This window comes from Ochotona curzoniae, unplaced genomic scaffold, assembly GCF_017591425.1.
Source record: "Ochotona curzoniae isolate NIBS_2020 unplaced genomic scaffold, NIBS_Ocur_1.0 scaffold_3208, whole genome shotgun sequence".
NCBI classification, from domain to species: domain Eukaryota; kingdom Metazoa; phylum Chordata; class Mammalia; order Lagomorpha; family Ochotonidae; genus Ochotona; species Ochotona curzoniae.
The window spans coordinates 5,908,482-5,930,519 of NW_024467106.1; the positions used below are offsets into that span (position 1 = coordinate 5,908,482).

Consider the following 22,038-nt stretch of genomic DNA (forward strand, 5'->3'; position numbering starts at 1 on the left):
CACAGCTCCCCTGTTCCGGAGTCCTACAAGTGCCGGCACCTCATATGAGCACCTGTTTGTGTCCTGGCTGCTTCACTTCCTATCCAGCTCCATGTTTGTGACCTGGTGAAGCAGTACAGGATGGCCCACAGCCTTGGGATCCTTCATCCAATGGGAAACCTGGAAGAAGCACCTGGCTTTAGATTAGCTCAACTCTGGCCATTACAGCCACTTGGGTAGCAAACCAGCAGATGGAAGATCTTTGGCTTTCTCTCCTTCTCTCTGTAAATCTGCCTTTCCAATAAAAATAAATAAATCTTTTTTAAAAAGTTTGCTAGGAAGGTATATGGCCTGGTGGCTGAGGTGCCAGTTGGATGCCCATGCCCCATGTCTATAGTGCAGTGTCTGGGTTCAAGCCCCAATTCTGGCTCCTACCTAGCAGCTTCCTGCTAATGCACACCCTGAGAGGCAACAGGTGAGGGCTCAGGTTACTGGGTCTCTGCCAGCCACGTGGGAGACCTGGACCGAGCTCCTGGTTTCAGCCCAGCCCGAGCCCTGGGCATCACGGGCACCATGGTGTCCAGTGGCTGCTCCCATCCTGTGTTGATGAGGGCAGCGAGAGCCACACACTTGGTCTGTGTTCAGTGCAACCTCTAGGACCCTCAGGCAGTGGCCACCACTTAGTCAGTCGCCTACAGGCCCGTCCTTCCCACGCCAAGCAAAGGCACATGGGCACAGGGACAGCCTCCCTGCTCACTGGCAGCTATGGCTGGCCGGCAGCAGGTGCTCAGCCGTTGCCAGAACCGCAGGAGAGGATGAGGAGCTGCTATGTTCGCTGCCACGGAACAACATCTGTGACACCTTCCGTGGGAACAAAATGCAAGGTGCAAAAGAACATGTGCGCCATGTTCCCATGTGTGTTTAAAGGACACTTTCTCATTCATCTCTCGCTCATGCACACATACATGTGTGCATGTATGACTGATGTCTGCCAAGACCCCAGCCTCAGCTGCCGACGGCGGCTACTCCAGCGTGGGGAGGAAGACTGAGATGTCCACTTGGCCTTTATAGACTTCTTAGCACAAACGATTTTTACGGCACGTGGCATGGTCCTTATCTAACGTTTAAAAGCTTGGGAGGGAACAAGTGTGCACTGCATGCCACTTCCAGGCACAGCTTTTCTGGGTGGCCACACAGAACGCACAGCAGGCGTGCTGGGGCCTCCAAGGACCTGTCCTGGTCACACTGCTGCCCTGAGTCCCATATTCTGTTAACCCAGCCCTTGCAACACTCCCTCCAAGCCTCGCACATGCTGCAGTCCAAAGCGCTGCCTACACGGCGAGGGACTCACAGCCTTTCTGGGTGTCCTTCCAGGCTCCCCCTACTTGCGACCCCCCACTGCGAAGCTGTAAGTACCCGAGGCAGCAGACATGCCCCTCTGACACACAGGGTCCCCATGTCCAACATGAGCTTTTCCAGGGGGCCCAGCACTTCCGGATGCCCTGGAGGTCACTGTTACAGCCTTCTGTGCTCCGTTCTTCAGTGCGAATGATCCAAGGTCAGTGGGGACAGTGCACAATGTGGGTGTTAATATCACCATGCACTGTACCAGCTGCCCATCACCACATGGCACACGGCCCCAAAGGTGGCAGTTCCCAGCCGTGAGTGCTTATCAGCTTCCACATCTGTGGACCAGGAGTTGGGCGTGTCTGAACCTCTGGCTCACGCCTTCCCACATGGCAGCCATCTCCCCTAAGGGCTCAACTTATAGGCAGGATCCACTCCCAAGTTTCCTCTTGTGGCCTTAATCTCAGCCACATGGGCTTTTCCACTGGATGCCACATACACAGTCCATCAACGGGGGTAATCAGAGGCAGAGTGGTGGGCACCGAGATCAGGGCACACTGGCCTCTAACCACCTGGTCTCACAGTGATATCCCATTACTTCATTCACAGTGTCAGAAGCCTGCACTTCCAGTGGGGGTGGGGACCAGACAGGGATGTGCACAGTAGGGGACAGTGACGTGGGAGCTACCGGAAGGCCACCTGCCGCAGGAGACGGAGCCAACCCTCGGGCCCTCTCTGAAGCATGGCCAGGAGGTGTCCCCAGGGTCCAGGAGGAGTGAAAGGAGGGAGAAAGCACTGGCTCTTCCTTCACCTTCAGACCAGCCTAAGGAGGTGCCTAGCTCCGCCCAGGGATGGCTGGAAGGCCTGATCAGCAATGGCAGGAGACGAGCAGAGGCTCAGGGCCAGGTGGTCAGCTGTGGATGGGGCTGGCACAAATATGAATGTGCCCTGGGGATCCCTGGAAACACATGGGGCAGGGAACTGGGGAAAAAATGAAGTAAGTAAAAAGCTAGGTTTCCTGCACATGGCCCATGCTGGCCAATTCAAGGTCAAACTTTTCCCCAGTATGGCTGTCAGGGTTGGTACATGCCCCTTAAAGTACTCAGTGTCCCTCCTCTCCCCGCCGCTGCTCACTTCCCACAGACACCCTCCCTCTCCCCACCATGTGGTGGCCCTGCACTCCCTCAGACCCGTGCTTCCCCTGCCCCAGCCCCGTCTGGAAGGCTCACCTCCCCTGCCTCTTTCTGCAGCTCAGGCCTCAGCATCTCCCGAGGATGCTTGCAAGGGTGCCCACTCTAGGAGGGACCGCCCTGCCTGTGCCCCTCTCTGGTCCCTTCCCACCACTCAGCTCATCTCCAGGGATTTGTCTGATGCCGGTGATCAGCACCTCAACCGGTGAGCCTCTGAGGACGAGGTGGCATCTGACGGGTCCATGCCCGTGCCTGCCAACCCCTCTGTCTATGACAGTAAACAGGGCCTAGAATGTGCCAGCCTTGGCCTCAGACCTGGAGCCCGGGCTGTTTTATCCATGCACACTGGCTTTTTCTTTTTTTTTGGAACCCTGGAATTTTTATCTTAAAATGAAGCAGTACTGAAGGGTCTGCTTGTTTAAGGGAGCAGTTTTCGTTCTGGAAATCTCCATGTGTGAGAGGGCTGGGTGGGTTCCCAGCAAGGGTCTGGAGGATCCTCAGCCACACAGATGCCTCCCCTTCCCACCCATCAGAGCACCTTGCTTTGTGGCCCTGCGAGAGGCAGGGCTGGGAGCGTTTTCAGAGTCTGCTCTGAAGCATTTAAAATCCATTGAGCTCCTAATCTTATTTAGTGATTTCCTGGAGGGAGTCAGGAGCCCTGAAAACACAGCAGCCCATAAATTAGGGATGGCAAGAGGTATGGCCAGGCTGCCTGGCATCAGGATCCTGCCGGGGTGCAGCCAGTGGGTAGCAGCCGACCCCAGCTCTCGCAGCCCCACTTTCATACTTCCCAGGAATCTGAAGGAACTTTTCTGATGCAGAGACAGTGCCTCATCTGTTTTCAACGTCACCAGCTTTTCCCTGTGTTTTAAAGTTAAGTTTCATGAGGAATTCAGAACACCAAAAGGGCAGCCAACTGGAAAGGTGCTGGGAGGCGCACCCCCGGGTAACAGCGGCCAGCACACATGCACACACAGACATGTGCACACAGATGCTCCCACCCCCACACACATACACGGATCCCCTTGAAAGGTCCCAGGCACCCAGACAGCAAAGACCTTTCACCGTTACGACAGTAAGAACCCATGTCCGTGGTACGGGTGGCAGCGTTCAGGGGCATACACGGTGGGGCCGACAATAGCTACTGGGAAGTCTCAGGGCTGCCCTGAAGCTGCTGCCAGGGACCAATTCCACCTGCCCCAGGGCGAATAGACCTGCCCAGAGGACTTTGCCAGGAGGGAAAAAAAATGGCTGCAGACATTTTTTCCTATACTGCACTCTCCAGGAATTATGTAACAATTCCTCTTTTGGTAAACAAAGCCAACCCTGGGATGGGCTGGGCTCTCGAGAGGCATCCATTATGGAAACCATGACCTGGATTTGGGGCAGATTCTGTACGTGGCAATCAGATGTGCACAGGGAAACCCCAGAAACCCCGAACAGGTGGCCCTGCTGAGTGTGGAGCCCCTGAAACAACAGCATCCCCGCCCTACTCCCACCCTAGTCCACCTCTAGCCCTGTCCCTGCGTCAGGTTCATGCTGGGGCAGCAGGGCCAGGACAGTCCGCCTGGTGACAGGGACATCACAGCTCCCCGGGGCTGCTTCAGCTCAGAAGCAGGGGAACACCTGTCACGATGAGGCTAGACAGAGGAGGTCGTCAAGGGCAAAATGAGGGCACCAGGGTCACATGATCAAAACCCCCGCCCCCTCCACCCCGAAAAGCCCCAGGCAGGGCTGCTTTGCAGGGCAACAACAGAGTGTCACATGAAGTGCTCAGGCGCTTCCCGAGCCCAACTGAGGCAACCCAAGAGTCATAAACAGCAGAGGACATACAGGTGGCAGCTGGCAGGGAGGGGGCAGGAAGTGCAAATGACCTGGATAGCAGAGGTGGAAGTGGCAGCATCAGGAGCACAAGGCTGACCGCAAGATCCTCCGGTCCCAACCCTGCCCTGCCACCAGCCAGCCCTGTGGCCCCAGGGGAGCTCTGGGGTCAGCTAGTATGACCATTCAGTGAGACACTCAGAACACATGAGATGTTCTCTCCACAGGGCAGCTTGCACAATCCCTGGGCCGAGAAAGGAGGCTATTGCTGATCACACCTGGGGCATGTCCACCGGAGGATCGGGGGGCCTGCCCTCACCCTAGTGCCAACAATTCCATCTTTAACTGATATGCCTCAGGTCCAGTGGAGATGGACTGAGAAGTCTGCACACCAACACACCGCCCCAAAACAGGGATGTGTCAGGTGCCAGGTGGAAAGACATGGCAGCCTATGACAAGCCAGGGCAGGGAATGGGGAAACGGAAGGCTTGAAGGGATGACGACCAATTCAGTTATTTGGTAGCAGACCGGACGAACGTGAGAGTCACATATCCCTGTTGTGAGTGAGGCCTCTCACATTGGGTCCAAATACGTGCTGTTGGCAAGCACTATACCTAAAATAACATGACTTTACATATGGAAACCTGGCATATGGTTGGTTTGGTGTGGCAGTTAGGGCACCACTTGGGCTGCCCGCACCCCCGTCAGAGTGCCGGGGTCTGACTTCTAGCTCCTTTGCTTCCTGCTAACGTGCACCCTGAGAGGCAGGAGGGACAGTTCATGTACCTACACAGGAAACGCACACTGAGCCTTGGGATCCCAGCTTTGGCCTGGCCCAGTTCTGGCTTCTGTGGGTGTTTGTAACTAGGCCCCTGGATGGAAGGTCTCTGTTTCGTTATGTGTGCCTGCCTTGCAAATAAAATAACAATAAGTAAATATAGTCAAGAATTTATTTTTAAAAGTGCAAGTGAAAACAAAACAAAATTGATCTACAATTAACGGAAGACCAAAAAGAAAAAGTAAAAAAACAAAAAATTGAAGAATCAAGATGATTTTGCACAGTTAGGGCTAGCGTTGTGCCACAGCACGTTAAGCTGTTGCCTGTGACCCTAACATCTCATATGAGTCCCAGATGCTCCACTTCAGATCCAGATCCCTGCTAATGCACCTGGGAAAGAGGCAGAAGATGGCCCAAGTGCTTGGGCACCTGCCACCACTGTGGGAGCCATGGATGAAGTCCCAGGCTCCTGACTTTGGCCTGCTTCAGCCTCATTTGTGTGGACATTCAGCGAATGAACTGGTGGATGGAAGATTCTCTCTCTTTGCCTCTCCTGTCTCCATAATCCTGCCTTTCAAATAAATACATCTTACAAAATAACAAAAGCGGGCCTGGCGCAGTGGCCTAGCGGCTAAAGTCCTCGCCTTGAATGTGCCGGGATCCCATATGGGTGCCGGTTCTAATCCCGGCAGCTCCACTTCCCATCCAGCTCCCTCCTTGTGGCCTGGGAAAGCAGTTGAGGACAGCCCAAAGCTTTGGGACCCTGCACCCGTGAGGGAGACCTGGAAGAAGTTCCTGGATCCTGGCTTTGGATTGGCATAGCCGTTGTGCTCACTTGGGGAGTGAATCAGATGGAAGAGCTTCCTCTCTGTCTCTCCTCCTCTCTGTATATCTGACTTTCCAATAAATAAATAAATCTTAAAAAAAAAAAAAAACGACATAAATGCGGAACCTTAAACAATACTTTCTGCATAACACCTCATAATGCATCTATAATTTTAACAAATGTCTATGCGCTAAACATGTTCAGGCAGAAATCACCCGAAACGCCAGGGGATTCTAACATGTGTTCCTCTCTTGATGAAACAAATTCCCGTCAGTTAATAATTTGAGTATTATATGCAATTATGAGAGTAATTTGAAGAACTAATATCTTTTTTCTAGTACACACAAAACATGTTCAAGGCCTGATATTATATTAAGCCTCAGGATTAATCTCAAATATTTTTAGAATCTACACAAAGCATATATGTCATACACCCTGAGTCAATTAAAAAAAACTTCTTAAAGACTAAAAACTAAGGCCCAGCACAAAGGTGTAGAGGCGTAGTGGTTAAAGTCCTCGCCTTGAATGCACTGGGATCCCATAAGGGCGCCAGTTCTAATCTTAGCAGGCCTGCTTCCCATCCAGTTCCCTGCTTGTGGCCTGGGAAAGTAGTGGAGGACAGCCCAAAGCCTTGGGACCCTGCTCCCACATGGGAGACCTGGAAGAGCTCCTGGCTCCTGGCTTCGGTTTGGCTCAGCTCCAGCCATTGCTCTCACTTGGGGAATGAATCATCAAATGGAAGATCTTCCTCTCTGTATATCCATCTTTCCAATAATAATAAATATATCTTTTTTTTTAAAAAAAGACTATAAAAACTATGCTATTCATGGCAATACTGTGAATCATAGGCCAATAAATAAATGGATATTATGCAAATACCCACCAGATGAATAAATAAACAAAATGTGGTAAATCTACACAACAGACTATTTGGCAAGAGGAAGGAACCAACTCCTGCATGTGCCCCAGCAAGGGGGGAATGCTGAACACACGATGTCAGGAGAAAGAAGCCAATTGTAAAAGATGACGTATTGTATGACTCCATTAACATGGAATTTCTGGAACAGGTGAAGCTCTGCAGACACAAAGTAGATCAGTGGCCCCCTTGGGCTCCAGGGAGATGGCACTGGCCACTGTCACGGGTAGGGTTTTTCGGGGGAAGAGCGATAAAAACTGACTGTGGTGACAGTGGCACAACTCCCACTCATATATTAAAAACCACCGATGCATGACTCTTCAGTGGATTCTAATTAATTACATTTTCATAAAGCCGTTTGAAAAAAAATCCAAGTCTTTGAAAATTACAAAAGCACTACCTTAGACAACATTTGGTTAAAAGAAAAATTAAAACTAGTTATAAACTGCTTAAAAGAGTATCATGGAGAATACCATTCAGGAAAACATGTGGATGCAACAAAAGGGCAGGCAGAGGAAAATGCACAGCCTTAACCTTTTTCCATATTCAAGTCAAAAGGACAGTATATTAACAGATACTTACATCAAGTGGTTAACTTATGAAACAACTTGAGTGAACAGATTGATTATAAAAGACAAAAGTCAAAAAAAGTCCAGATGTTATCAAATTTAGGGTGTCATCTATTATAAAATGTCCCATTTCTAATGTGTCATTAAGAAAGTTTGTTGCTAAATAAAGAATGTTACGCTGCTCCATCATCACTGGAAAGACACGCCCCGATTTCAGAGGTGCTAAAATGCAGACACAGAGCACACCCCAAGGCACTGAGATTCAGTAAATTACAAAGCAGGAAGAAACATTAGTGTGGCTAATGAGTTCCAAATCTAATTGTTTGGAAAGATCAACAGACAAACCTCTGGAAGACAGATTTTTAAAAAGGGAAGACAAAGGCACACACTTTCAGAATGCGTGCACACAGAGGTTTAAATGTGACACACACGGCTTGAAACGTAAACTGCGGAGGAAGAGGACCAGTTATGTCAAGCATTCTCAACACCTGGGGTGGGCATGGACCTGGTGGTTAAGTGACATCAAGACACCCACAACGACCAGCTCCAGCTGCCGACTCCAGCCTGCTGCTAGCGTAGGCCCGGGCAGTCGGGGGGGTGGCTCCAACAGTGGGGGTCCTGCCGCCTGCATGGGAAACTTGGATTGAGTCCTTAGCTTCCGGCTTCAAACCAGCCCAGTCCCAGCCACTGCAGGTGTTCAGGAAATGAACCAGCAGACACTTTCTCTCCCTTTCTTGCTAATGTTCGCACGAGAGGTTTAAATGTTGTCAAAGAAGTGTCTGCAGGAAAGCTCCAGGTCCTGCTACTATCAGGGGTCACGCCTATAAAATCTTAGCTACACTTGTGACTAGAATTGCTTTTGGTCATAAATTTTTTTTTAAACAAAATTATAATAACCTTGAAATCCAAACTATAAGAAATATTTTTTTCATTTATCAAGTTGGCAAAACTTTTAAAAAGAGGAGTGGGTAATCATGAAAATACACAGTATTTACACAGGTAGGGACAAGCAATTCCACACATGTCTGGGAAAGTGTAAGGTTATACACTCTCTCAGGAGAGGACTCTGAAAATACACATGAAAAAGGCACATATTTTACCGTAAGTTTTGATCTGGTAATCACACTCCTAGGAATGCATCCTACAGTAATATAACATATGTAGAACAGGATGTCCGTGGCAACATTTCAATAGCAAAAAACCCCACAAACAAACCACAGAACAACTTAGATGGTCACAAGCAGAGAACAGGGCCAAGTTTGACAAATCCACCTGACAGGAGTGAGTCATGGTACAGAAACTCAGGTGACAGCATTAACCATTCAGGATGGATGCAGCATGCATGGTATATAGATGCACTTCATACAGCAAAATATCCTTAGGTGAGCTAACAGATGATATTAACTTTATTCCCTTCCCTAACTCTAACAGGCACTAATTACTAGGACTCACGACTACAATTTTGTCCACACAGATCTGGGGAACGGCCAGAGAAATGGAACTCGGCATTGAGGGTTGAGGGCTGAGTTTGGGAGGACATGGGGGAACCAACCCGACCGCTGTCCCTGCGACCCATCTGTGCTGCAGCCCTGGGAGCCTGGGGGTTCACAGCCCAGGTGTATAAGAAAGAACATCCCCTTACTTCTCACCCTTACCACGGTTCCCACCCCAGCAAAGCGTTCATCATCTGTCCCGATCCAAGGAACGAATCAATTGTTTCTTATCCTTGATGTCTGTTTGTCTCTTGGAGATTATGCAACTAGAAACTGGGAAGACATCTTATTTTAAATTCCTGAGCATGTTTCTTAAAAAAAAAAAATCACATAAACAAAGAAACCGATTCATACTCCTACCTAGGTAGGGGATACTGGGCACCATCTTCAAGCTCCGGATGTATTCCCGGGTTCGCTTGTAGTTATCTTCCTTGGACATCAGGTAGTCCAGCTTCTCAAAGGTGGTCTTGTCTTTCCTGTTCAGAAGCTGAAATGAGAAAACAGAGAGAATGAGAGAGAAAAAGGAAACAAACAAAAAGGCCAGAAGAAGCTACAGAGTGGACAACGGTGCAGGGAGACAGAAAGGAAGCACCCCACACAGGCTCAGCCATGCCGTGTTGGCTCCTGTGCACAACCGAAGCTTCCAAAAGGCTGTGTCGTGCATAGACGGAAGATTCCAGATCGTCAGGTCTGTCCTGACCATAGTCCCTGGTGCTTGGAAGGCATCCTCCGAGACCCCTGGTCTGCTCTCGGTAACACCAGAATCTGCCTCTCCACTCCAGTGCCACCTGCTGTGGGCACAGAACACAAAGGGGCCAAACATTCAAAGAAAGCTGATGGCTCTCAGGCCCACCCAGAGTGTCAGGCCACAGCCACATCGGGTCTCCTGCCCATGGGCAAAAGTTATTGGTCTCTTTCTTGTCTCCGTGGCAGAAGGTCCCAGGGACTTCCACTCAACTGTCACATACAAAGCCAGGTCACAGCTCCCATCTGAGCCATCTCCTCCAGGGCCCCCAGGATCTCCCTGTGTCATAGCAATGAGAAATCAGAATCAGGACTTGCTGTGGTGGCTGGGCATGTCCCATCAGGGCCCGGGACCAGGCCACAACTCCTAAGACCCGATGGCTTTGGGGAAAGGAGGGTGAGCAGGAGAGACCTGGGCACGCCATGTGCGGATTATAGGAATATCCCCTCCCCTGCCATGTAACTGCCCGGGCTTGGTGTGTCTAGCAAAGACTAGGGGAGGCCAACAGCAAAGCCAAGAACACAAATGTGGAAGGGCCCAGGAAAGAAATATCCTTGGCTGAACTCTGTGTTGTGACTCGGATGGTCTACACAAACACAGGGGTCAAGAGCTATAGCACCTATGAGCCTGAGTTAGGCCAGGGCCATCAGTCACAAGGCAGGGACAAGTAGAGGACCTGTATCTGCCAGTCCCATCTCCAGGCCACGTCTTATGTCTCACAGCTGCCTGATGGAGGCAGGCACAGGGGATGTGGCTGGTGGACAGCCCACCCCCTAGAGTCCAGAGTCCCACCCCCTGGAGTCCAGGGCTCTAGGACTTCAGCAAGGCGAGGCAGGAGTATGGGCCAGCTATAAATGAGGGGGCGAGTCAGAAAGCAAACACTTCCTTTTCCAACTGAAAACCTCGGGACACACCGGGGTGGGGATGTGACCCAGATGCTGGGGACAGCGGCTGCTCAGCTGGCTCACCACTTTGAGTCTGTTCCTCATTACATTAACAAGCGGATGGGGCGTAGCGCCTTCCTCCGCGTGCCTCATTCCATGTTTACGAGGGCCACTGATGAGAAGAGAGCCGGGGCTACCACCTTTACTTCCAGCTCATCGCCAACAAGGACTTAGTGACTGGTCCCTGTAACCCTGGGAGCCCCGAATCAAGAGAGACAGACATTATGGTAATGCAGTGAGAAACAGAAACCAGGAACCCAAAATGCGAATGGGATTTTGGTCAAGAGAAGTCAAAGAAAGCTTCCAGGCAGAGGCAGCCCCTGGCATGGACGTGCAGGCCGAGAAGCCCACCAAACACCTGTCCCATGCAGAACAGACCCTCACACACATCCATCTGAAAGCAGGGCAGTCCCTGACCCTCCCTGATGCAGCCTGGAGGCTTCCCTGACAATCACGCATGTGTGCCCAGCAGTCTGAGTGATCCTGACATGGCCCTCATCGTGCATGCTGCAGCCCAGGATCCACACTGTGGCTTCTCTGATCCCTGCCATGGTCAGCCCACCCAAGCAGGCTGTGCTGGACCTGCAGGGCGAGCATTTCAGGGGTGGCTGGCCAGTTACCTGCGTCCCCAGACTTAACCACACACACAGAAGCACTGGGTCTGGCTCACTTTTCTCTCCTGCCCCATTCTGTGTCAGTGGAGGAGGCTGAGTCCTTGAGACCTAAACCATGACAAACTCACCTTTCCCATGGAACATGTGAAAATGGCCCAAGGATGTCTGTGAATGGAGTGAAGGAATAAACTGGGCACAGGAAGGTCTGGATATAAATCTAGTACAGGGACAATCTGAATGAATGGCAAGGAGCAGGCCTTAACAATAACTGGATCAGCTGTGGAAGAAAACTCAACAGAGCAAACCTGATGTGACCCCATGAGAGACAGGTGGACCGAGTGGAGTGGGTGGGAAGTGTAGATGCACGTATTATCTACAGCAAAACAAATCCAGCAAGGAGCAGCCATCTGGCGTGACAGTTGTCCACATCCTGTATCCCAGAGCCAAATGAAAACCCCAGTTCTGTCTCCAATCCCAGCTTCCTAAACAGGTGCACTCTAGGGGCAGCACGTGATGGCTCAAGTAACTGGGTGCCTGCCACCCAGGTGAGGGACGCAGGCTGAGGTCCTGGCCCAGTCAGGTGGGACATCTGTGGGCAACTGGGGAGCAAACCCCGAGAGAGAAAAACCTGTTTCTCTTGCCTTTCAAATGAAAAGAAAAAAAAATAAAAAATAAAAAATGAAATTGTAGCAAAAGCTTAATGGTGGGAACATGGCAGAAACTTCTAGAAGAAACCACTGAGTGCCAGCAGGCAGGGGCCTGCTACATGGCCTGCGTGGGTACGGAGAGGGCGAGTTGTGCTGCTGGTTTTGCTGCAGAATTACGGTATTTCAAGGTTTTTCTTTTAAAATTTCAAGGCTTTTTCAAAGGAGTGTGCATGTGTGACACTGATAAAAATTCTTTTAAGATCGAACTTTTTTTAAATATAGGGTTTGTTTACTCAGAAAACAACAGCCATTTACTTACACATGTTTTAAACTTATTGCAAGTTGAGCTGCAAGTTGCACACCTCATAACAAACTGAGGTCCTTCACATTTTAGAGTTTATGGAAAGCCTCAGAGACGTGTATATGAAAATAAATGAGCTGCTTACGCGGAGCCAGATACTAAAACCATTCATGTTCAGGAAGAGGTAAAGAAGTGAGACTAAGAGAGCAGCCCACAAGTGTGACAGGCAGCTTCGTTGCTGTCAAGTTCACATGCCCTGGGGCAGCGTGTCTCCTCTGTCCTCCAGCTGCCTCTCGGGGCCTCAGAGGGCAGTGAACGGGAATCCCTGGGGACAGGCCCTCATGTGGAAGGGCATGGGGCCTGCACAGACCCTGCGTCCTTTCCACAGTGCCCAACACACACTGTGCATGCTACACCTGGGATGGCCCGTGCTGTTCAGGCGAAGACAGCAAGAGGCAAAGTCTGTACTTGCTTGGCACGTGTGCAATTCAGGGAGAGATTCTCAATCCACGGTGGGCAGGAATCCGTGGATGCAGCACCCAGGGGTGCAAGGGGCTGGCCGTGGCTGACCAGGACTGCATTTGTTTCAGGTAATCTCCCACTACTTCCTGCACCTCATGTGTCTCCTGGCACACAACCAAGAGTGCCAAAATAATTGTTATACTAAAAAAAAAATGAAAATTTAAAAAAATCAAAATCTTTGAAATTTTTTTATGAGTCCAATAATTCTGGGGCAAAAGTGGTAATACAAGCCAAGAATATGAACTATTTGCAAACCATATTAATGATTAGAACCACTGTATGTTAAACTATGTAATAAGGCCAGAGCTCTGTTGAGAGAAAAAAAATTCATAGCTCTCAACTTGATTGTAATAAAGCCAGTAAAAAGGCTGAATGAAGTGGGGGTTTGGCTTATTGGTTACACCACTTCATTCCAGATCGGAGTATCTGGGTTCGATACCCGGCTCCAGTTCCAGACTCCAGCTTCCTAATAATGTAGACCCCGGGGGTCAGGTGAGGGGAGACAGCAGTGATAGCTCAAGTATTGGGGTTCCTGGCACCCCATATGGGAGGCCTCCATTCAGTTCCTGATTCTCAACTTCAGCCTGGCCCAGTCCCAACTGTAAAAGGCATTTGGGAAACCGCATCTTAAACAAAAATGTTGAGAAGACAGAAGAAATAGATTGATAGAATTATACATTGGTTGGAAAAATCAAAGAAAGTTAAATATCAAACCTATATAAATAATACTTGAACCTAGATCCAATTTAAAAAAATCAATAAACAGGTAAAATCTTGACAGAGGAAAGGAATAAAGTCAAAACAGATAAAATGAGGGACAGTGTTGCAGCACAGCAGGTCAAGTCACTGCTTGGGATGCCTGCGTCCGATATTGGGCTGCTTGGTTCAAGTGCCTCCTCTACCTGCCATTCAGTTTCCTGCTAAAGTGAATCCTGGGAAGACAGCAAATGACCGCACAGAGACTACCGTCCCTGTTACCCAAGAGGGAGACCTGGATGGAGTTCCTGACTCCTGGACTCAGTCTGGCCCAGCCCCGGCTGCTGTGGCCATTTGGAGAGCAAACCAGCAAAGTAAAGATCCCTCTTTCTCACTGTCTTTCACAGTAATAAAAACTGTACACACACACACAACTAGGATTGAGAAAAGAGCTGCATGCAAAGTGAGTTGAAAGTAAAACTGGGACCCCTAACCATTTAAATCATTTTCCTGGTGCCAAGTGCTGTTTCCCAGCGACGAATGGGACTCACCAACAGGTCAAGGCACCAAGCACAAGCACTGGGACGCCCGAGGAGGGGACTGCAGGGGGCAGGCAGTGCCCTGGCCCAGTTAGGTCAAGCCTCCACCTGCGTCACAAGCATCCCATATGGACACCAGTTCAAGTCCCCGCTACTCCTATTCTGATCCAGCTCCCTGCTAGTGGCCTATGGAAAGCATCAGAGAATGGCCTCAGTGCGTGAGCCTCCACACCTCTGTGGGAGACCTGGAAGAAGATCCTGGCTTCAAACCTGTCCAGCTCCAGCCACTGGGGAACCAGAGGATAGAACATCCGTCTTCCTGTCTCTCACCCCTTCTCTTTCTGTAGCTCTTTCAAATAAATCTTACAAGAACTGCAGCATGCTTCAGGGTGCCACTCATCTCTGACTCAGTAACCTCCCCCCATTCCTGATCAAGTTGTACAAATCTGGCAGTGGGCTCCACGGAAGGAATTCCCTCCACTTCTCTTAGGAGAGTGTTCCCTTGTTCCTCTGCCTTGAGGGAACAACATGTCTTGATTTGTGGAAATACTGTCCAACAAAGAGGCTGCTGCTACAAATATGTTAAAACTGGCTCAAAGTTGTGCTTCGATCCCCGTTGGTATGGAAAGAATTTCTAGTGCAGCGGCTCATCCACAGACCAATGGATTCAACAGCCTAAGCAGTGAATCAGTAAGGAATGAGACTGGGCATTTTTTAAAGCAACGTTTTTAACCTCTTTGGATACAAAATATCAGTTTCTAAAAAAAATTAAAACACACCCAATCATATATTTCATGTAAAATGTTAGACTTAAGGACCCGGTGTGGTAGCCTAGTGGCTAAAGTCCTTGCTTTGCATGCCCAGGATCCCATATGGGCACTGATTCATACCCTGGCAGCCCCACTTCCCATCCAGCTCCCTGCTCGTGGCCTGAGGAAGCAGTCGAGGACGGTCCAAAGCCTTGGGACCCTGCACCATGTGGGAGACCCGGAAGAAGTTCCTGGTTCCTGGGTTCAGACTGGCGTGGCTCTGGCCGTTGCGGTCACTTAGGGAGTGAACCAGCAAATAGAAGATCTTTCTCTCCTTCTCTCTGTAAATCTGACTTTCCAATAAAAACAATAAATAAATCTTTTAAAAGATGTTAGATCTGATACAGACTGTGCACTGAAACAAACATAAGAAGTTTGGTGGCGTCCTAGCCACGTCTGTCTCTGATGGAAGCTGTTTTGTACCCTAACGATAGAGATCACGCTGGAGACGATCTAGTGACGCAAAGAAAGCTGTCTCAGAGACCACGGCGGGGATATACACTGCAAAATCGTGCTGATATTTCTAACCTGACTTTAGAAGTGTGGTATGCTGTGTTCTCGCTTTCTTTCCCCGCTTGGCATTTGGCAATAATCTTTTTTTTTTTTTAATTTTATTTTTGACAATCTTTACATAGTTAATTAGGGTAAAAAGGTTCAAGGGCTACAGGAAAGACTCCTATTTCCATACCGTTTCCTTCCTGTATCTGAGGCAGAGGGGGATACTGAGGGAGAAGCCCCGCCCAGTTCCCCACCCACCCTGTGTTCTCTTTCAATGCAGCTGTCATAGCTTTCTCGGTTTCCTCACTGATGAGTGAGTTATGTAAACCTTTTCACAAGTATTCATCTTGCATTTCCTCCATTTTCACTTTCCCTTCTTAAAAAACAGCCTTTAGAGGCCTAGCGGGTCAAGGTGCTGCCTGCAACAACGCTGGCACTGCCTACGGGAGCCAGTTCATGTTCCAGATGCTCCACTTACGACCCGACCCCCCTGGAAAAAGCAGCAAGAGATGGCCCAAGGGTCTGAGCCCTGTTCCCTCCATGTGAGACCTGGATAAAGCTCCTAGCTTCAGCCTGGCCTAGTGCTGGCACCTGTGACCATCTGAGGAGTGAACCAAAGAACAGAAGATCCCTCTCTATCTGTGACTTTTAAAACACATCTTAAAAAAAAAAATAATTGGGTCCAGCACACTAGCCTAGTGGCTAAAGTCCTCGCCTTGAACACACTAGAATCCCATATGGGTGCCGCTTCTAATCTCAGCAGGCCTGCTTCCCATCCAGCTTCCCGTTTGTGGCCTGGGAAGGCAGTCGAAGATGGTCCAAAGCCTCGGGACCCTACATCTGTGTGGGAGACCTGAAAGAAGCTCTTGATTCCTGGCTCCTGGCTTCAGATTGGCTCAGCTCCGGCCATTGTGTCCACTTGCGGGGTGAATCAGCAGACAGAAGATCTTCCTCTCTGTATATCTGACTTTCCAATAAATAAATAAATAAATATTTTTAAAAATGACTATGTAACAGTTACCTGCACTCACCTATACACACTAACTAATCACATGTACACGTACAGCCAAACATACCTGAATGTGGCCGACACTTTTCACCATGCATTCCCATCGTTTGGTTAATTGCTCTTAAACTACACCTGCTCAACCCAGAGAGAGAGCACCCCACCCCCAGCCACAGTCAAGAGACAGCTGCCTGAGTCGTCCCTGGAACACATTTGCCAAGGGGTGCCCCCAGCCCATCTGTGCAACTTTCTTGAGCACTGAACAGGTGTCAGAAACACTCCAGCAGGGGTGTGGAGGTACAGAACCAACTCAGCAGCAAGGCAGGCGGACCAGGGAGAGCCTCAGGGGATCTGACGAGCACGCCACATGGGACAGGACAGAGGCCTGGAGGGAGTGAGGGGAAGGGGCACACACGAAGGCGCACACGACGGCTCCTGGCTACAAGGCAGCTGCCGTGGGCGAGACTGCACAGGCGGGCGACTGCACACGCTCGCCTGGGGCAGTTGGCCCCGACTTGCCCGTGTAAGTGCCCTGGCCACGTGACCATCGTTTTTCTCTGCTTATTCTGCTTTTCCAGAGTTGAGCAGGATTCAACTCACTAGCAAGGTGCCAGTCACAGGTAGGGAGGCAAGAACAGTGAATACTAATCAAGGGAAAGAATGCGTGGACTGTGACTGTGTTTAAACAGGAAATTCCTCTGGCCAACCCTTGTGTCTTCTGTGCACGTGACTCAGGACGCCGAGGGGCGGCCACACTGCTGGAGCTTTCCTGGGTCAGCAGTAGGTGTGAAATGGGAAGGGAGGCCTATAGGGTCTGCTGCTTTTGCCAAAATGCCCCCTGTTTACGTCCTTGGCATGTGGCATGATGCTCCGTATCCACCAACTTCCAAAGGCCACACTTGGAAGATGAAAACCCTCTCCCGTTAGGACAGGCCAACCTCTCTCAGGGAGCTTGGTAACTTCCCTCCAAAGGTGTCAGTGGAAGGCAGGCATTGAAACCCACATGATGAGAGCTGGTATGATGGCATAGCAAATTAAATTCTGTCTGCAGTACTACTGTCCCCACACAAGTGCCGGTTCAAGTCCCAGCTGCTCCACTTCTGATCCAGCTCTGATAATGCATCTGGGAAAGCAATGAAAGGTGACCCAGGTGCTCAGCCCTGCACCCACATAAGAGTCCTGGGAAGATGTTCTGGTAGGTAAAAAAATAAATCTTCATGAAAGAAAGAAAGAAACTCAAATGATGGCTAAGAATTATTTGGGCCTGGCGCTTTATCCTAGTGGCTAAAGTCCTTGCCTTGCAGGTACTAGGATCCCATATGGGTGCCAGTTTGTGTCCCAGCTGCCCCACTTTCCACCCAGCTCCCAGCTTGTGGCCTGGGAAAGCAGCTGAATAAGGTCCAATGTCTTGGCAGTGTGGGAGATCCAGAAGAAGCTCCTGGTTCTTGGCTTTGGATCAGGTCAGCTCCGGCTATTGCAACCACTTGGAGAGTAAATCAGCAGATGGAAGACCTTTTTCTCTGTCTTTCCTTCTTTTTGTAAATCTGACTTTCCAATAAAAATAAGTAAATCTTAAGAAAATTTGTTTGACAAAATAATCATTTATTGTAAAAATGGAAGGTGGAGAAATGTATGCTCCAATGGTGAGCTAACAGAGAGGAAGGGCCTTGGAATAGCTACTGCAGTGCACCCCACTTTGGAGTAGTGGGTGCAAAGCTCCCCACTCAGCAAGAAAGAAAAGGTTGGGGAGCAGAGGAGACCCAAAGCCACCTTTACTCAGGACTGTGCAACCCGGAGCCACATGTCACCCAGACACCCCAGCAGCGGTGGGAGGAGGACCAGGAACACAGAGACCAACTGGGCGAAGAGGACAGCTCAGCCACCAAAGGATCTTCTCAGGACTGTGGCCCCCACCAGCCCCACGGAGAACCATCAGGAAGAGGCGACATGGACGCTGGCCTGGAGCCCACTGTGTGCATGGCCACCTGCTCTGTTACCCAGTCCTCACGGTAAGAGGCACCCAGGGCTGCGTCCGTGCTTTCAACCTCCAGGCCTCTCATTTCCTGGCCGAGGATCCCCACAGCCACATGGGGAACATTGCCCATCGATGCTCCCTTCAGCTATCCCCAGGATGGACAGAAATTTTTTGATGGGGAACACCTGAGGACTCTCTCATTTCCTTTTTTAAAGATTTATTTACTCATTTGAAAGGCAAAGTTACAAAGGTCTTCAATCAGCTGGCTAATTCCCCAAACAGCCACAACAGCAGGAGCTGGGCTGGTCCAAGTTGAGCTTCTTCCGTGTCTCCCACACCAGTGCAGGGGCCCAAGCACTTGGACCATCTTCCGCTGCTTTCCCAGGTCCATTAGCAGGAAGCTAGATTAGAAGTGGAGCAGCTGGGCCTCAAACTGGAATAGCTTTGGAGTGCTTCATAAGGGATGCCCATAATTCAGGCGATGGCTTTACCCACTATGCCACCAGTAGCAGATCCAGATCTCTCTTTTCTATGGAAAGCTGAATTCCAGCCCTCATCCCCACCCCTTAACAAGTGTGTGACTGAAGCTTGGACGCTCCTCTCATGCGGGTGCTAAAATCCAACCCCTGACACCAACTCTGGTCCCTGCTCCCACTCGGACTGTCCCTCTGGGTTCGGTCTGGCTGGTTGGTTTTGGAGTTGGCTGCATTTTACCTAGTGGTAAGGTAGACCAGACTGATGGGAAGTAAGCACCTCCCTGTCTCCTAGAGCATGATGTCAGACCTGCCAAGTGGGTGGCCTGGCAGAGCTGCGCAGTGAGACCTGGGGTTCAGGAGTAAGGTCAGGGCCAGAACCATGGAAGCATGCAGGTGACAACAAGATCTCTAGGGGATGTGAAAGGGATGAAGGTGGGGACTTGGGCAGGGCGACGGTGGGGTATCTGGGCAGAACACACGTGTCCATAGCAACACGCTTCAGGGAATGGCAGCTGTGAGGGTGGCAGGTGAAGAGCCTGCCCACGACAAGGATGCTGAGCTGTGGCCAAAGCTGTGTCAGTAGACACAGGTCAATGGCGAGGGATCCTTGAGAAGCAGTGTGAGTGGGAATAGCTGGGAAAGGTGTGCCAGGGAGCTGCAGAGGGTTCCTAGGCCTCCCATCTCCTGTCCCCTCACCGACTCCATGCCCCAAGCCAGTGCTCAGAGGAGCCCGACACAGGCAGCTGGCGGCCTGCCTGCCCACCTCGGTGCCACCAGAGGGAAGTCTGGGAGCACCACATTCGCTCCTGGGGGGGGCCACACCCTGCGTGCAGCCCGGGGAGTGACCGTGCATGTATGCCACCACCCTGACACTGGGACTCTGACTCAATATGTAGGCTGCGAGTCCAGCCCCAGCCACCAACAGCTTCAGTACTCATTCTGCTGCTGCGAGCCGGTTCTCTGGACCAGGTCAGGAGGCAGTGGCGAGTCCCTCAGGGAGCATGCATGGAGCAGGCAGAGCATGTGTCCAGGATGATGCATGGGCACATGTGCATGTGTAGTATATGTGCATATGTGTGTGATGCATGTGGCATGTAACCGGGGCAATGGTAAGCAGTGACTCACCCATACTCCAGGAAATCCCTGCCTCCTGGAGCGTTATGAGTAAACCAGGCTCCCTGGAGGAAAGTGCTCATGAGCATCCCGGCTGCCCAGGCCCTCCCTCCTGGGACCCCTTGCCTGGCCTCCAAACTCACCCTGGGTTTCTTCTTCTCTTGGTGCCCCTCCCAGTCTGCATTCAACAACCATGACAGCAGTAACAGAAAATGCTAGAGTATACCACACCCCGCCTGGCCCCCGGTTAAACCCCTCAGAGCACATGGGGATGATCTATCCTGCAGGGAGGGCACCTGCCTGCCTCAGGCACTAAGACTCAGCTAGGGACGTCCACATGTCATACCCCAGTGCCTGGTTTGAGTCCCAGCTCAACTTCCAATCCGGCTTCCAGCTGATGTGCAAGCTGGGAGGCAGCAGAGGATGGTGTGGGAAACCCGGATGAAGTTCTGGCTTCATGGATTTGCCCAGTCCAGCTCTAACTGTTGCAGACATGTGAAGAGTCGACAGGCAAATGGAAGATCTCTGATTCTCTGACTCTCTCTTTGCCTTTCAGTAATTTTTTTTTAACTGTAAAACAAAGCATTCTACCTCCTGCCCCAAGCTGTGAGGGTGACACATCAATCTCTCCGGCCCATTGAGCTCTGGCCACACCCTTCTCTGGGTCCCCCGATGGTATCTTGCTGAGGCACCTGCTGCAAGCCCCTGTCCTGCTACAGCCCCCTCTGCCCAAAAGCTCAGCCTCATCTTGATGTGCATGGCTCCCCCTTGTCATTCAAGCCTTGACTTCCGGGTGTCGTCTCAGAGAGGCTCTGCAGAGGCACGCCCAGCCTTTGGGCTACAAGCTGAAGGTGCTTGGTCTACTGTGTTACGGCGAGATAGGCAGACTGCAGCTTGAAGCTGTGAGGCTTGTTTGGGATCATCTCAACAGCATAATTCCAGTGCATTTTCAAGACTCCCGGACCAGCAAACAGATCACCCTCTCCCCAGCACACCCCCAGACCAGCAGGACGGAGCTCAATCAATCAGCTGCTGAAGCCACTGTCCCCACCAGGTAAGGGCATGGAAACAGGTTCCGAGAGGCTCAGATTGTGCAACTGTGAGAGGGAGACCCCCGGGCCTGGCCAGAAGATGGATGCTACGGAGAGATGGAAATGGCAAATTACGTCCCCCTACCCACCCCCCGCCCCATGTCAGGCCCTGCACAAAGTTCAGGAGGATAAGCAGGCCTGAGATATTTTTAAAGTATTCTTCCAGGAGGAAAACTTTCCTACAGACTCAATTATATAACCATCAGACTCCACCTCAGAACTGAAATTACCCATGGCCTCAGGGAAAAAAAATCCCTTTTCCCAACAGGAGGGTCCCAGGTTTCTGCAGAGAAACCCTTAGCTGTGGAGCCAGTGATGGGGGCAGCTGTGAACCATCAGCCAGGGGGCCTTGCAAGGGCAATGTGCAGCCTGCCAGAGAACAGCCCGGCAAGAGTCAGGCCACTGACCCGGTCATCACCCAAGGCCTGGCAAGTCCAGGAAGATACACGCTTGGGGAGGGAAGAGAGGGGAGGGTGTCTGACCCCAGCCATACTGGCGCCCTTGCCTCTCCTTTGCTCCCAAATGGGGCTGGTGGGGTCACTGAAGAAGCAAAGATACCCAGAGATGTTGCGTTCGCTCCCGGGGACTGGGCCATGGACAGTGAGTAGATGGTGAGGCAGAGCCCAGGGCTCGGGGACTCTTCCCCCAGCGTGGTGGTCAAGGCCAGCATCCAACTCAGGAGGGTACACTTACAGCCCAGGTCTTGGTCAGCCTGAAGATGGGTGCACTCTGCAATGCTGACACCACAGACATGAGCGAATGAAGATTGTTGAGTTCTAGAAGTTTCTGGTGGTGGGCGGGGGGGGGGGGGGGGAGAAAAGAAGATATGGAACAGATTATTTTTGCTGCTATAAACAGAGCAAAAACACGCTCGAGTGTTACCAAATGTTGTCATCTTTATGAAATCCAATTAGGCTTAAAAATATCCTGTGTAGGAAATAACAGCTCCCAGGCAGACACCAGCTGCTCAGTCTCCTCTCTGAAATTGCTCAAGGTGAACCTGCAATGCAGCCGTGTGTGGAACACAGCCAGCAGGTGGATCTGGCTTGGAGGCAGAAGCACAGCTGGGCTGAGGTTGGAGAGCGCCCTCCAGGTTCTGTTCCTAGATGCATTTGGGCGCTGTCCCGGCAGGGCATGCATGCC

At 50.9% G+C, this 22,038-nt stretch overlaps 1 protein-coding gene across 11 annotated transcripts in view; it reads right to left on the minus strand.

The window, feature by feature from the left end:
- The window catches only part of RALGPS1 (Ral GEF with PH domain and SH3 binding motif 1), a 221,210-nt gene that overhangs the window by 105,709 nt on the left and 93,463 nt on the right, over positions 1 to 22,038 (minus strand). For all 11 annotated transcript variants that reach the window (XM_041004451.1, XM_041004450.1, XM_041004448.1 and 8 more), the window contains 2 exons: positions 21,589 to 21,681; positions 9,280 to 9,406 (listed from right to left, as the gene is read on the minus strand). In XM_041004451.1, the coding sequence (XP_040860385.1) occupies positions 9,280 to 9,406; positions 21,589 to 21,681 (220 nt within the window). The remainder of the gene's footprint in view (positions 1 to 9,279; positions 9,407 to 21,588; positions 21,682 to 22,038) is intronic.